This window comes from Zootoca vivipara, chromosome 2 (genome assembly GCF_963506605.1).
Source record: "Zootoca vivipara chromosome 2, rZooViv1.1, whole genome shotgun sequence".
Classification (NCBI taxonomy): Eukaryota; Metazoa; Chordata; class Lepidosauria; order Squamata; family Lacertidae; genus Zootoca; species Zootoca vivipara.
The window spans coordinates 39,126,194-39,139,741 of NC_083277.1; the positions used below are offsets into that span (position 1 = coordinate 39,126,194).

Below are 13,548 nucleotides of genomic sequence, written 5' to 3' on the forward strand. Positions count from 1 at the left end.
TTATGTTTTGTAGAGTTCTGTTCTGGGTCCATTTCTAGTTATTTACTTCATTTGGGCTCCCTTGTCTGTTCCTTTATCATTTCTGCATTTATGATCTACAGCTGTCATCTTTCCACTCCTGATATACTCTTCTTCTTATCCCTGTCTGACAGCTCTCATCAAAGATATCTATTATTATTATTGAAAAAACACAAATTTATCTAAGAAAACAAATGACAGGGCATTGGCTCAATCTGGAACTCAGTAATAGTCTTGTCATTTTTCCAAGCCCAGTTCCAAATTCAGAGACTGCATTCTGGATAAGATTTAGAAGATGTACAACAGGGCTTGATCCAGGGCCGTCTTAAGGTCATCGGGCGCCCTGGTGCAGGGATCCCTCAGGCGCCCCCCCACTCTTTAAAAAAAGGAAAACTCTTACCTGGCGTGCCGGGTGGCGGGAGCCTCACGGCGGTCCCCGCACCTCAGAGCAGGGCTGCACTGTGCCTGAGGCCGCCTGCCTGTCTGATGCCGCCGGATTGAGTGGGGGGTGGGGCGCCGCTGCTCCACGCGGCCTTCCTCCTTTCTCCCAGCGGAGTGGGGTGCCTGGGCAGGCCGGGCCACGGCGGGTTCCTTCCCACCAACAGGGCACTGCGTTTCATTGGTAGAGGTGCTGCCATGTGGCGTCACCTCTACCAATGAAACGCAGCGCCGGGGTGAGGGATGACCCTGGCGCTGCAGAGCGGAACAGGGTCCTAGTGCCCTTGTTCTGCTCGCTTCCCTCCCTGCTCTCGTGGCGCGGCTGGTGGAGGGAAAAGGGAGGCCGCCGCGAAGCTCCCCCACTTGCTGGGGCGCCCCCTGATCGCCCAGGCGCCGTGGTGCATTGCGCCACTGGAGTCAATGGGCAAGCTGAGCCTGGCTTGACCTTCTCCTGACCCCGTGCTGTGGGCCTTGCAGCCTCTCACCTGAGCCATGCTCTCTACTCACAAGCACATCAGCTTTGCTGCACCATAACAAGCAGCCTTATTATTGTCCACACCAGGGTCAGTCAGTGTTGTGCCTTCCAGAGGTTATTGGACTCCAACTCCCATCAGCCCCAGCCAATGGCCAGGGATAGTGAAATATACTCGGAGTCGAGAGTGAACTTCATGCTCTTTATTCAGCTCATATTCATCAAGGAGAAGAAGAGAAGACGAATGGCTCTTTTCCCAAAACCATCTGCTTATATACATTATTTACACAATGGGCCTTGCGTGATTGGCTACTTCAGGGCTACACCTGTGGGCCAATTATATTGTGGATTGACTTCTGCCTGCAGCCTGATTGGCTGCTCCTACAGGCCAATCAGGTAGCAGATTCACTTCTGCCAGCCGCCTGATTGGCTGCTCCAGCAGGCCAATCAGGTTGCGGATTCACTTCCACCTGGAGTTGGATTGAGTAGCTCCCGCTGATTCTGAATCCTATTGTTCTAGGATTCAGCTCAGTACATAACACCCCTCCCCTCTAAGTTCCAGTCCTGCCCGGGAAGTTGCATTCGTAGTCCCCAAGGTCTGCTGGCCGCCTCCGTGTGCGTTGTGGCCTGGGGTGTTCCTTGGTCAGGGGTTCTGGTTCTGGCTCGTGTTCCGAGGCTGCTGGCTGTGCCGGGGCTGTCTGGTCTGGCGCCACTGAACCACTAGGTTGTGACTCTGGTTCCGGTGTCCTTCCAGCCTCGGGGCGCCCCTCTGTGCCTACTGCTTCTGCTTCCCCTGCCCACCCCTCTCGCTCTACAGGCCTCACTGCCCTGCTGTCCCCTTGGGACCCCTCTGTCCCGCTCTCCTCCCGGGTTCCTCCTGGGAATCGTCGCCGTAGCTGGTCGCAGTGGCGGCGCCAACATTGCCCCCCTTCCGTTAGTACCTCGTACGACACGGGACCGGTCACCTTGGTGACTGTGGCGGGTACCCATGCTGGGCCTGCCCCAAAATTCTTTGCATACACTGGGTCCTGGGCCACAAATGTCCGGGGGTTCCTGCCTTTCCCCACCACTACCTCATCCTGAGCTCTGTCGGGGTGAAGTCGGTCCAGTCTAGTTGCAAGGCGCCGGCCCATGAGTAGTTCAGCTGGGCTCCGGCCCGTCGTTGTGCTTGGGGTGCTGTGCTGTGCTAGAAGAAATGCGGCAAGGCGGTATTCCCAGTCCCCTTGTGTTATGCGGCGGAGGCTGTCCTTGGTGGTCCGCACCATGCGCTCCGCTTGGCCATTGGTGGCGGGGTGGAATGGTGCTGAGCGGATGTGGCGGATGGCGTTCTGCGCTGTGAAGGTCTGGAACTCCTCTGACGTGAATGCGGTTCCATTGTCCGAGACGAGGGTGTCAGGGAGCCCGTGGGTTGCAAACAGCTTACGTAGTACCCGGATGGCTGCCGCCGTAGAAGTGGACGGTACCAGTGCGACCTCCAGCCATTTGGTGTAGGAATCCACCACTATGAAGAATGTTTTTCCCTGGAAGGGGCCAGCGAAGTCCACGTGCAAGCGTGACCATGGATGTTGGGCGGACTCCCAGGGCTGGACTGGGGCCCTTGGGGGATCCGGGCGGGATTCTTGGCAGGTCTGGCAGTGTTGGACCCAGGCCTCTATCTCTCTGTCAATCCCCGGCCACCACACATAACTCCTGGCAAGGGCCTTCATCCTCACTACCCCTGGGTGTGTCTCGTGTAGGGCTGTGAGGACCCTTTTGCGGAGGGGCTGGGGAACAACAACCCTGCTTCCCCATAACAGGCACCCCTTGTGGGCCGACAGTTCATGTTTGCGGTTTGTGTAGCCAGCGAATTCTGGCCCGGGGCTGCTGCTGGGCCATCCTCGCCACACCCAGTCCAGGACCCGGGAGATGACCCTATCTTTTGTGGAATGGTGCGCAACTTCTTGTGCCTGAATGGGTCGGTCGGGAAGCAGCTCCAGGGTCATAACCTCTTGCGCAGGCGCTGGGTCGGGGCCTGTTTCTGGTAGTGGTAGCCTGCTGAGTGCGTCTGCGTGGCCCATCGCCTTCCCAGGGCGGTGGATTAGTGCATACTGGTAGCCGGCAAGGAAAATTGACCACCTGAGGACACGTGGAGACAACACTTGGGGGGTCTGCTTCTCGGGGGCAAACAGGCCAAGCAACGGCTTGTGGTCAGTCACTATGGTAAAGGGCCGCCCGTACAAGAAATCATGGAATTTTTTTACGCCCTTCACGATTGCCAGACCCTCCTTGTCACTCTGTGAGTAGTTTCGTTCGGCTGCAGCAAGCGTCTGGGAGAAGTATGCCACCGGCACCTCTCTTCCATCCGGGAGTTGGTGTCCCAGGACAGCGCCGATGCCATAGGGAGAGGCGTCGCATGCCAGCACCACTGGCAGCCTCTCGTCGAAGTGTGCCAAGACCGAGTTTGAGACGAGCAAGTCCTTGACTGCCTGGAATGCGGCCCTTTGTCGCTGGCCCCACACCCAAGGGGCCCTTTTATCTAGGAGTCTGTGTAGGGGCTCCGCTACCGCTGCCTTATGGGGAAGGAAGGCATGGTAAAAGTTCAATAGTCCCAAGAATGACTGAAGTTCGGGCTTGCTCTTGGGCGCTGGGGCCTCACAAATGGCCCGTACCTTGTCACCGGTTGGATGGACCCCTTCTGCGTCCACCTTAAATCCCAGAAAGTCCACCTGCGGCACTCCCAGTAAACACTTTTCCGCTTCACCTTGAGGCCCGCCGTCTGGAAACGGTGCAGGACAGAGCGGAGGCGGTCCTCAAATTCCTCTGGTGTGGGCCCGGCGATCAGTACATCATCGAAGAAGGGGGTGACGCCAGGAATCCCTTTAAGGAGAGAGTCCATTAGATTCTGGAATATGCCTGGTGCCACGCTAACGCCAAATTGCAGCCGCTTTACTCTGAATGCCCCTCTGTGCGTCACAATCGTCTGAGCCTCTGCTGTGGCTTCGTCCACAGGCAACTGTTGATATGCTTGGGCCAAGTCCAGTTTGCCAAAGATTTTTGACCCAGCCAGGGTGGCGAGGACATGGCTGACCACTGGCACTGGGTATGCATGGGCCGTGAGAGCCTTGTTTATGGTGCATTTGTAGTCTGCACAGATGCGGACCGAACCGTTAGGCTTGACGGGTGTGACAATTGGAGTTTCCCAGGGGGCGTTGGGCACCGGCTCCAGCACTCCTTGCTCCACGAGCCGGTCCAATTCCTCGTCTATGCGGGGTTTCAGGGCGAACGGGACCCGGCGGGCCTTGTGCCTGATGGGTCGTACAGCGGGGTCTAGCTGTAGGGCAATGGGGGGTCCTGTATATCGTCCCAATGCCCCATCGAAAACCCCTGGAAACTCTTTGCATATGGTGTCCACGTCCACTTGTAAGCTAGTGCGGTTCACCCCGGTAACGGCTAGCCCCAGAGGTCCAAACCATGCCAGTCCCAGTAAGCTAACGTAGGGGCCCTTAACTACCAGCAAGTCCAATTGTTGCTTTCGCCCTCGATATTGCACCCTGAAGGTCCCCACCCCCATTGTAGGGACCTTACGTTTCTGGAAGTCCCGGAGGGTGAATGGGGCCGGCCTTAGTTTGGGACCCCCATTAGGGCACAGTTCCCTTAATGTTCGGGCCGAGATTATGGATAGAGTTGAACCCGTGTCCAGCTCCATGCGGCATGGGGCTCCCTCTATCTGTACCTCTATATAAATTTTCTCTGTGCTGGGATGGGGCAACTGGAATACCTGGTAGTCCGTGATCTCCGTCGAGTTGCCTTGGTGCATGGTGCCGTGTGACCTGGGGCTCCTGGGTCGGTCATCTGATGCTTGTCGACGGGTGAGTCGAGCCCGACACACCCGGGCGATGTGTCCCAATTTTCTGCACTGCCTGCACTCTGCGTTGCGGAAACGACAGGTCCTCCTCTCGTGGTTCTCCCCGCAGCTTGCACAGTTCCCTCCTTCTCGTCGAGGCTGCTGTGGTGTGTGTGCTGCTTGAGTGCGCCGCTGTACTCGGTGTACTTCCTCCCTGTCAGATTCGGATTCGTCGGTGAGGTCTTCGTGGTAGACCCTCGGTTGGGATGGCGGGGCCGGTCGTGCCTCTTGCGTTGACCTCTCGGCGGCTTCGGTTGCCAGGGCTTCCTCCAGAGCAATCTGGAACGTGAGGTCTTTTTTGGCGTAGAGGCGTCGTTGCAACATCTCGTCCCTCAGGCCACCGACGAGGCGGTCACGAAGCATGTTCTCCAACTCTGCGAAGTTGCATAACCGGGCGGCTTGGCGGAGGGAGGTCACAAACCCAGTTATGGTTTCCCCCGGGGCTTGCCGCTTTGCGTAGAAGGCATTTCGGCAAGCTACCACCGAGGGCTGTGGTGAAAAGTGCTCCTTCAGCCGTTCCATTATTGTTTTGTAAGAGACGGTAGCGACATCTCTAGGTGCAAGGAGAGCCCGGGCGATTTCAAACGTCTCCTCTCCACAGACGCTGAAGAATGTCGCCCTCTTCATGGCATCGTTGGTGACTTCTTTCGCTTGCAGGAGGAAGTTGAAACGGGCGGCGTACCCTTCCCAGTCTCCTGATGCTGGTTTGAATGGCAAGAAGCTGCTGTCGGTTGCCATTCTGGGTTCCTTGGGTCCTGGAGCTGAAGCCTGGATGCACGGTGCGATGCAGCGGTGCAGCAGGTGGCGGTGCTGCGGTGCAGTGCGTGGTGGCGGTCAGCTCATCAGGATCCCACCTTCGTCGCCAGTGAAATATACTCGGAGTCGAGAGTGAACTTCATGCTCTTTATTCAGCTCATATTCATCAAGGAGAAGAAGAGAAGACGAATGGCTCTTTTCCCAAAACCATCTGCTTATATACATTATTTACACAATGGGCCTTGCGTGATTGGCTACTTCAGGGCTACACCTGTGGGCCAATTATATTGTGGATTGACTTCTGCCTGCAGCCTGATTGGCTGCTCCTACAGGCCAATCAGGTAGCAGATTCACTTCTGCCAGCCGCCTGATTGGCTGCTCCAGCAGGCCAATCAGGTTGCGGATTCACTTCCACCTGGAGTTGGATTGGGTAGCTCCCGCTGATTCTGAATCCTATTGTTCTAGGATTCAGCTCAGTACATAACAGATAGTGAGAGTTGTAGTCCAATGACATCTGGGTGGTGCAATGTTGGCTGCCTCTGGTCCACGCTGAATGGCAGTAGCTCTCCAGAGTTTCAGCTGGGTGATGTTTTCCTGGAGATGCCGGGAATTGAACCAGGGACCTTCTGCATGCAAAGCAGATCCTCTACCGTTAAGCTACAGAACTTCATTTACTAAACAGCACCAGGAGTGTGATGTCTATACATCCTGAGACATTTACTTTTCAGGGCACCTGAAATCCTTGCTGCATACCCAGGCGCCGGGAAAACTACATGTCACAAAGCTCTGTGAGGAACTGTGCGTACTCAGAAATAGTGGCATTGTGTGTGTGTGAGGGGTTAGAGTCTAAACTGACTCATAAAAAAGACTGTACTTTAACATACTACTATCATTATTATTGACTGCTCCTCACAATTTCATCTATTTTTGTTGTAGTTGTGGAGGCTAATCACAGGCTCTGGAGCTTCCCTGGGATTTCCCACAATTCCTGGAGCCTTAAAAATCACCCTCTGGGGGTGTTTTCACAGCTCTGTCTGAGCTGTGATTACTGTCTATGACTTGAACAAAAAATAGACTCAAGCTGAAAAGGAAAGCAACACTTTACTGTGATTTGCTTAGCTGGTCAATGAAAGGTTGTCCCTCGTGCTCCATAATTTTGCATATGAGCCTACAAAAATGTCTGAAGGTTGCTTAGCAAATGCACCTGCAAATTCTTAGTTTACGTTGTGGGAGGGGGCAGATGAATTATGCTCATGAGTTGGTCAGATTCATATTCACTACCAGATAAGGACAAACCTTGGTGACATCACCACTGAGGAACTTGGTTCTGCCTTAAGAACATAAGAAGAGTTGTGCTGGATCAGGCCAAAGGCCCATCTAGCCCAGTATCATTTTCTCACAGTGGCCAACCAGATGCCTATGGGAAGCCCAGAAGCTGGACCTGAGTGCGGGTTCTTCCAAGTGTTTTGGAGAAAGGCTGCTTGATTTTGTAATGCAACTGAGCATTATTCATATTCTAGGAAAATGTTTCCTTTGGGAATATTGCTATTTATGACTGAAGTTTTCATTTGTCTTCCTAGTTCTGCTTCTCTTCCTTCAATGTTTTCCCTTGCTTTTAGATCTAAATGCACTTTCCTTTCCTTATCAGTTCACAATTGTTCTGAGTCTAACACTGTATTCTACCCAGGGACCCTATGGGGAAGGGCCAGTAAGAAATCTAGTCATCATAATCATCATCATAACTAAAACCACCACCCTAAGATGATGATGATAATAATAATAATACAAAAAACCAACAATAATTATTTCAGGGTTCTTTTTTGGGTCTCCTATCTCTCCCCCCCTTTCTGCTACAGCTAAATCTCACAATTTTCAACTTTTTCAATATCTCTCATCCACCTTGTTCTTTGCTTTCAATTGATACTAGAAAGATTCTACTTAATTCTCCTATAGTGTCTAGACTGGTAACGATTATCGTAATGATCTTTCTATCTGGCCTTTCCCTTTTTCTTACCTTCAGCTGTTTTCCTCCATTTTAATTTCTGCAGCTCATTTGTTTTTGTTCCTACACACCCGTCCCTATCCCCCGCTCTTCAGCCCTCCCAACTCCTCATTTTATTCAAGTTTTTCTTCTCTCTGCCCTGCATTGAATTCCATTTCTCTAGGATTCAATTTAAACTTCTTTTGTTAACTTATAAATGTCTTCATACTCCGAGTCCTTCTTATCTTTCTGCTTTCTTATTTCTTTATCCTCCCTCTTGCTCTATCCACACAGAGCTCTTCACACACAGAGCTTCTTGTCAAAACTGGCATCTCTCCTGTTATTTGGGTTGGCGCCCTTTCCCCTCCTCTCATTCCTTCTCTCCGGGATGCCCTGCCTCTTGATTAGAACATCTCCATCAGGTTTGGTTTTTTTAAAACAGCGGCAGAAGAAGACACACACACACCCCGCCCTGGCCTCCGTCAATTAGCTTCTTCTTCTACTCCATCCTTCGCTTCCCTTTGTGTTCCTTCTAGATCCTTCATTTTCTTTCCCCATCAGATTGTAAGCTTGCTCACAGGCCTGGTCCTTTGTTTAATTTACCATTCTGTGCTCCTGAAAACATCTCACAACCGCTAGCTGTTATTGTATTATTTCTTTTGCTTCATCCCTCTGTGTAGCCATGTTTAAACACTGCGCCTTTATTGTTATTATTCAGGAACGCAGGTCACATTGAGGAGCTATAGGTAAGTGGCTTCCTATGAGGTTCAGGCAATGTGAGCTTCCCCATCCCCTGCACTCTGATCCTTTTAACTGGAAATGCCAGAGATTGGAGCTGGGGGCCTTTCTGACATGCAATGCACATGCTCTCTCGCTGAGCTGTGGCCCTTGCCCTCGGCGCTCTGCTAAGCCAACGTTTGGCTTTCTCACCATCCTGTGTCAAAACGGCCCCTGTTGGCTGGCCGAGTGCAGTGACAGCCCAGCCCAGGGGTCTGCCTTCTTGCCTGTCTGTTAAACGTGGGCAAAGGAAGCCTCGCCAAATTATGTACGAGATCGTAACCTGAGAGAAGCATGGTGGCATTCCTCTAGGGAGGGTCCTGCTGTTATTAAATCTTGCCATCCAGCCAGAGACACTGTGAGGCTCTCCTGAAGAACTGAAGAGATAAGTGTTGCTGTTGCCCTCATGCCACCCCTGACAGTAACAGCTGCTGTTACCAAGCCAACGGTTAAAAGCAGAGGGGGGGGGGAGAGAAAACCTTCCTGGAACACTAACAATAAAAGTGCAGAGCTTTACAGTATTCTAATGGATTTTACTACAAGCTCTAGAAGAGAGTTTGTGTATATTTTGGGCCTCTTGGCTTTTTATTAGCTACTAGTCCAGGCACCCCCAAACTGCGGCCCCCCAGATGTTTTGGCCTACAACTCCCATGATCCCTAGCTAACAGGACCAGTGGTCGGGGAAGATGGCCGCAGTTTGGGGATGCCTGGTATAGACCATTTTGTGCACTTCCAATTCCTTTTGTACCCAGAAGAGGGCAAAACAGGGGCAGAATGGGGCAATACAGGGCATAACGGGATGGGCTTGTACGTGCTCCGCTGATGCATGTAGGATCCAGGAACAGAAACAACAAATGACGGCTAACAACAAATAATATCAACACAAGTATAAAAGAAACAATTCAGTTAAAATGCAGATTAATACAATGTTAAAATTCAATTTTAAAATTAAAAATCTACGAATAAGATAAAAACCATTATGAAATAAAACCTTAGGGGAGGGTAACCGTGGGGTCAGACTGCGTCAGTCCGAAGGCCAAACGGAACAGCTCTGTCTTGCAGGCCCCACGAAAAGATGACAAATCCCGCAGGGCCCTAGTCTCCTGGGACAGAGCGTTCCACCAGGTCGGGGCCAGTACTGAGAAGGCCCTGGTCCTGGTCAAGGCCAGCCTAACCACCTTGTGACTCGGGATCTCCAATATGTTATTCTTTGTGGACCTTAATGTCCTCTGTGGGTCATACCGGGAGAGGCGGTCCCGTAGGTACGAGGGTCCTAAGAAGAGGAGAAATGTTTTCTTTCCGAGCGTGTGTGCTGTGTTTTTAAAATATAATGCAAGAAGCAGGCCCATATCTCTCTGTTTAATCATCTCAGGGTTGAATTTTATGTGTCACTTGCCTGTCTACTTCAGATGACATCAGTTTCCATTTGGCCCCAGCCTCTATAGGGAGGGCACCCTGGCTCCTCGTGCCTATGGTAACTCATGCAAGTATTGAGATGAAGCCCTTCAAGCATGAATAATAAACTAAAACACACTCTGGAAGATAGATTAAAGCACCCCAGCACTTTGAGATAGTGTTTGTAATGCAGATAAAGCACTTGTACTTTAATTTTCCAGCCACCAACAACAAAATAAGCAAGTGCGCAGGAAAAGCATTTTTCTTTTAAAACCAGCTCCCGAAATTATTCATATTGAAAGAAAACAAGTGGAAATAGGTTTTCGAGCAACACGGGCGGCGCACGCAGAAAGATTATGCTCCCTTATCAGCATCGCAACTGTAACCTGTCCGTTTGAAACACGAAGCATGAAGAAGACACAAAGCTGTTTTGTAAAGGATCAGAGTGTGCTTTAAGTCCAATTAAACAATGGATTAATGGGGTTTGTGGAGGACTTGGAGACTATTGGAAGGAGAGCCAAATATGATCACAGCAGACATAAAATAATAATTTCTGGTGGGCGCTGCTGCGGTTTATATATATTACCTTTCTCTACCAGCATTTCTCCAAGACTCTTGCAGTGGCTTATGTGGGCCTCTCCCTTCCTTCCTTTTATCTTCACAACAACCTCATAAAATAGGGGAGAGGGAGAGAGGGAGAGGGGGGGAAGGGAGGGAGGGGGGGAAGGGAGGGAGGGAGGGAGACTGTTCCAAGGTCACTTGGTGAGTTCCCTGTCAATGCAGAGGCGGTATTTGCTGCTAGCCCTACTCAGAGTAATGGGCTTATCTAACTTAGGTGCAATAATATCAATGGGTCTACTCTGAGTAGGATTTAGTTGACCCCCCTAACATTAGAATCAAGTTGTCTTGCTGGTCCTAGCCCAACACTCTAACCTCTCAAATTTTCTATCTCCAGGGCTCACTTGAGAGGACTGAAAATTACTAAGGCCCACCTGTCACAAAGGTTGGTGCAGGGGCAGAGCCAATCAGAAACTGGTGGCAGTGTTTGGCATTATCAGCTGGCAGTTACTGACTTTCTTTTCTATAGATACCTGATCCCTCTGTAGAAACTGCTGGGAGGGTTTGGCATAGCCTTCAAGTTCCACAGTTTAGCTGTGAGCTATTTGCATTGACATCACCACACACCACCACTTGACCAGACTAGTTCTTTTTAGGTTAAATAACTAAGAGGTGCTTTGCTTGTGCCTCAGACCAGCTGGGAACTGGGTCATAACAAGAAGAGGGTGAGAGGAAACTCATGTCGGTTTGGAAGCAGAAGAGGTAACTAGAGCTCCCAATGAATGCAGCAACACTGATACACTGCAACATTTTATAGATGCAAACGAGAATACTGTTGCAAAAAAAAGCCTGCTTTTACAGCAAGGATCACTGCTCCCCTCTCCCTATTACAGTGGTACCTTGGTTCTCGAACTTAATCTGTTCCAAGAGTCCGTTCGACTCCCAAAACCGTTCAAAAACCAAGGTGCAGCTTCTGGTTGGCTGCAGGAGCTTCCTGCACTCAAGCAGAAGCCGCGTCAGACGTTTGGCTTCCAGAAAACGTTCGCAAACCGGAACACTTACTTCCAGGTTTGTGGCATCCGGGAGCCGATTTGTTCGACAACTAAGCCTTTCGGGAACCAAGGTACCACTGTATATTACACCAGCTTTCACCAACCTGGGGCTCTCTCTGGATGTTTTCAACGGCATGGAAACTGTGGTCCAAAACATCTGGCGGGTGCCAGTTGCATTACACATTCCTGAACACTCTGCTTTGTCCACAGCAGATTCTTCTGCACGGATTTAAATGCAAATAAGGACCTGTTTCTCTGAGTTAAAGATACACTAGAAAAGCATGGTTCTTCTGCACTCTGTATCAACCCTGCTATGAAATGTCAGGCTCTGCACTACCTACAGCCTTGCGCTTTATGCGCATGCATCAAGATTTGTGTGCATTAGAGTCTTGGAGTCAGTAGTGCCCACCCAACACTGGCATTGCTGTTGCTTACCTGGGCAGCACTGAGGTGGGCCAGGGAGGCAACATTCATGTAAGCTGTCAGGGGGGCCCTGCTATCCAATGGTTGCATGGGTTGATCTTTCTTGGTTAATTTTCCTGAGGAAAGTACTTTACTACTTCACATCGTAATGTGGAAATGTGGGGGACAGAACCTAAGACTAGAAAAACAGAGAAAAACCAAAATTAATCGAAACATCTATCTCAACTTCTGAAGAATGATTTCTACAGCAACCCACATGAACAACATTTGAAGAAGCCACCCCCCAATGCAAAAACAGAGCCAAAATGAAGACAGTGATTTACCCCCAGACAAGGACTAGAAAATATGGGCTTTTAACCTGATCCAAGTGAGCAGTTTGTGTACATGTGCATATTTGCCAATAAAGTAAGACTGTGATTATTTGAATTAACAACTCTGATCATGCAGAGCTTCGTAAAGGCACAAGAGATGATCTTAGTGGAAGAAGAAAGCATTTGGCAGCAATGCTCAGGAAGAAGAAGAGGAGGAGGAGGAGGAGGAGGAACTGGAGGAGGAACTGGAGGCAAAGCTGAAAGTAATAGTTGCTATTGGACTAGTACAGGCATCCCCAGACTTCAGCCCTCCAGATGTTTTGGACTGCAATTCCCATGATCCCTAGCTAACAGAACCAGTGGTCAGGGATGATGGGAATTGTAGTCCAAAACATCTGGAGGGCCGCAGTTTGGGGATGCCTGGTCTATACAAAGTTATGGAAGTTACATAGGCCTACCCAGCTCAACCATCATGACTTCTCCCAAAGAAATGTAGCTTGGTGAGCTCTCTCAGGGCAAAATTCTATCTCACATTAGCTACATAGCTAATCTTTGCAAACTGCCCAGTGGGTATTGTAGTTAATTGTTTAAATAATAATGGAAATAAGAAGAAGAGGAAGAAGAAGAAATCTTATATTGGAAGGAAAACCAAGTCAGGCAACATCAATCACCCGTACAATTACCAGGGACATCTCCCACTGCTATTGCCTCTTTGCTGTCACAAGAAACAAGAGAAAAAGCTGTGGCACAGTGTTACAGATGAGCACCCTATGATATTTCTTCTTCCTCACTTATGCAAATATACTGTTCTAGCCATCCAATCAGGAAGCATGCTGTACTGCTATCTAACCTTCTTATTGGCACCCAGTTCAAAGCTACAACATTTCATGGTTCCTTCAAGGCAAATTGCACAGCTGATTTGCAACAGCCACTGCCCCAAATGGGCACCGTGGGGAGACACTTGCGTTCAACACAAACACAGCTAATTCCTACATTGATGTGGCTGCCTAGAGACATTGATTGAGAAGTCAGTTCCAGTGTGACTTATTTCCTGTAGATATGCTCAACAACCCTGTAATACTCAGGCCTCTTGTGTTTTACTCTTCCAAAATAAATTCTATGGAAAGGGTAAATGCTGACCAAACTGAGTGCTGAATCATGGCCAAGAGGCAATCTGAAAGAAGCTATGGGGATTGTTGCCTGGAAGCATGAACTGCCCATAGGTACATAATCACAAAGCTCCACCACGCAGATATGGCAGAGGTTAAGAACTGGGCAGGCAGATGAGGAAGCGGGAGCCAAATGCCAAGAAGATGAAGGTGGTGGCCATCTGGCTGCTCAAAGCAGACCTTGGTAGTTCTACAGCAAGATATATGAATGGGAAAGGAGGTGATTGATTCAGCAGACTGATTCTGTTTGACTCAGAGAAAGGGCATAGCTGCCAAGTACCCCATTTTCCCCGGGAAACCCCCGTTTTTACTTAC

At 50.2% G+C, this 13,548-nt stretch overlaps 2 protein-coding genes across 2 annotated transcripts; both read right to left on the bottom strand.

The window, feature by feature from the left end:
- Positions 1 to 1,455: 1,455 nt before the first annotated feature.
- LOC132591703 (uncharacterized protein K02A2.6-like) lies at positions 1,456 to 5,711 on the bottom strand. The gene has a single exon (XM_060271401.1). It carries the CDS (start codon positions 5,547 to 5,549, stop codon positions 3,507 to 3,509), a length of 2,043 nt encoding a protein of 680 aa, XP_060127384.1. The 5' UTR covers positions 5,550 to 5,711; the 3' UTR covers positions 1,456 to 3,506.
- On the bottom strand, positions 1,480 to 3,503 carry LOC132591704 (uncharacterized protein K02A2.6-like). The gene has a single exon (XM_060271403.1). The coding sequence runs from the start codon at positions 2,983 to 2,985 to the stop codon at positions 1,480 to 1,482; it is 1,506 nt and encodes a 501-aa protein (XP_060127386.1). The 5' UTR covers positions 2,986 to 3,503.
- Positions 5,712 to 13,548: the final 7,837 nt, after the last annotated feature.

Coding starts and splice junctions, on each gene's coding strand:
- LOC132591703 (XM_060271401.1), bottom strand. CDS start 5,549: ATGGCAACCGACAGCAGCTTCTTGCCATTCAAACCAGCATCAGGAGAC.
- LOC132591704 (XM_060271403.1), bottom strand. CDS start 2,985: ATGGGCCACGCAGACGCACTCAGCAGGCTACCACTACCAGAAACAGGC.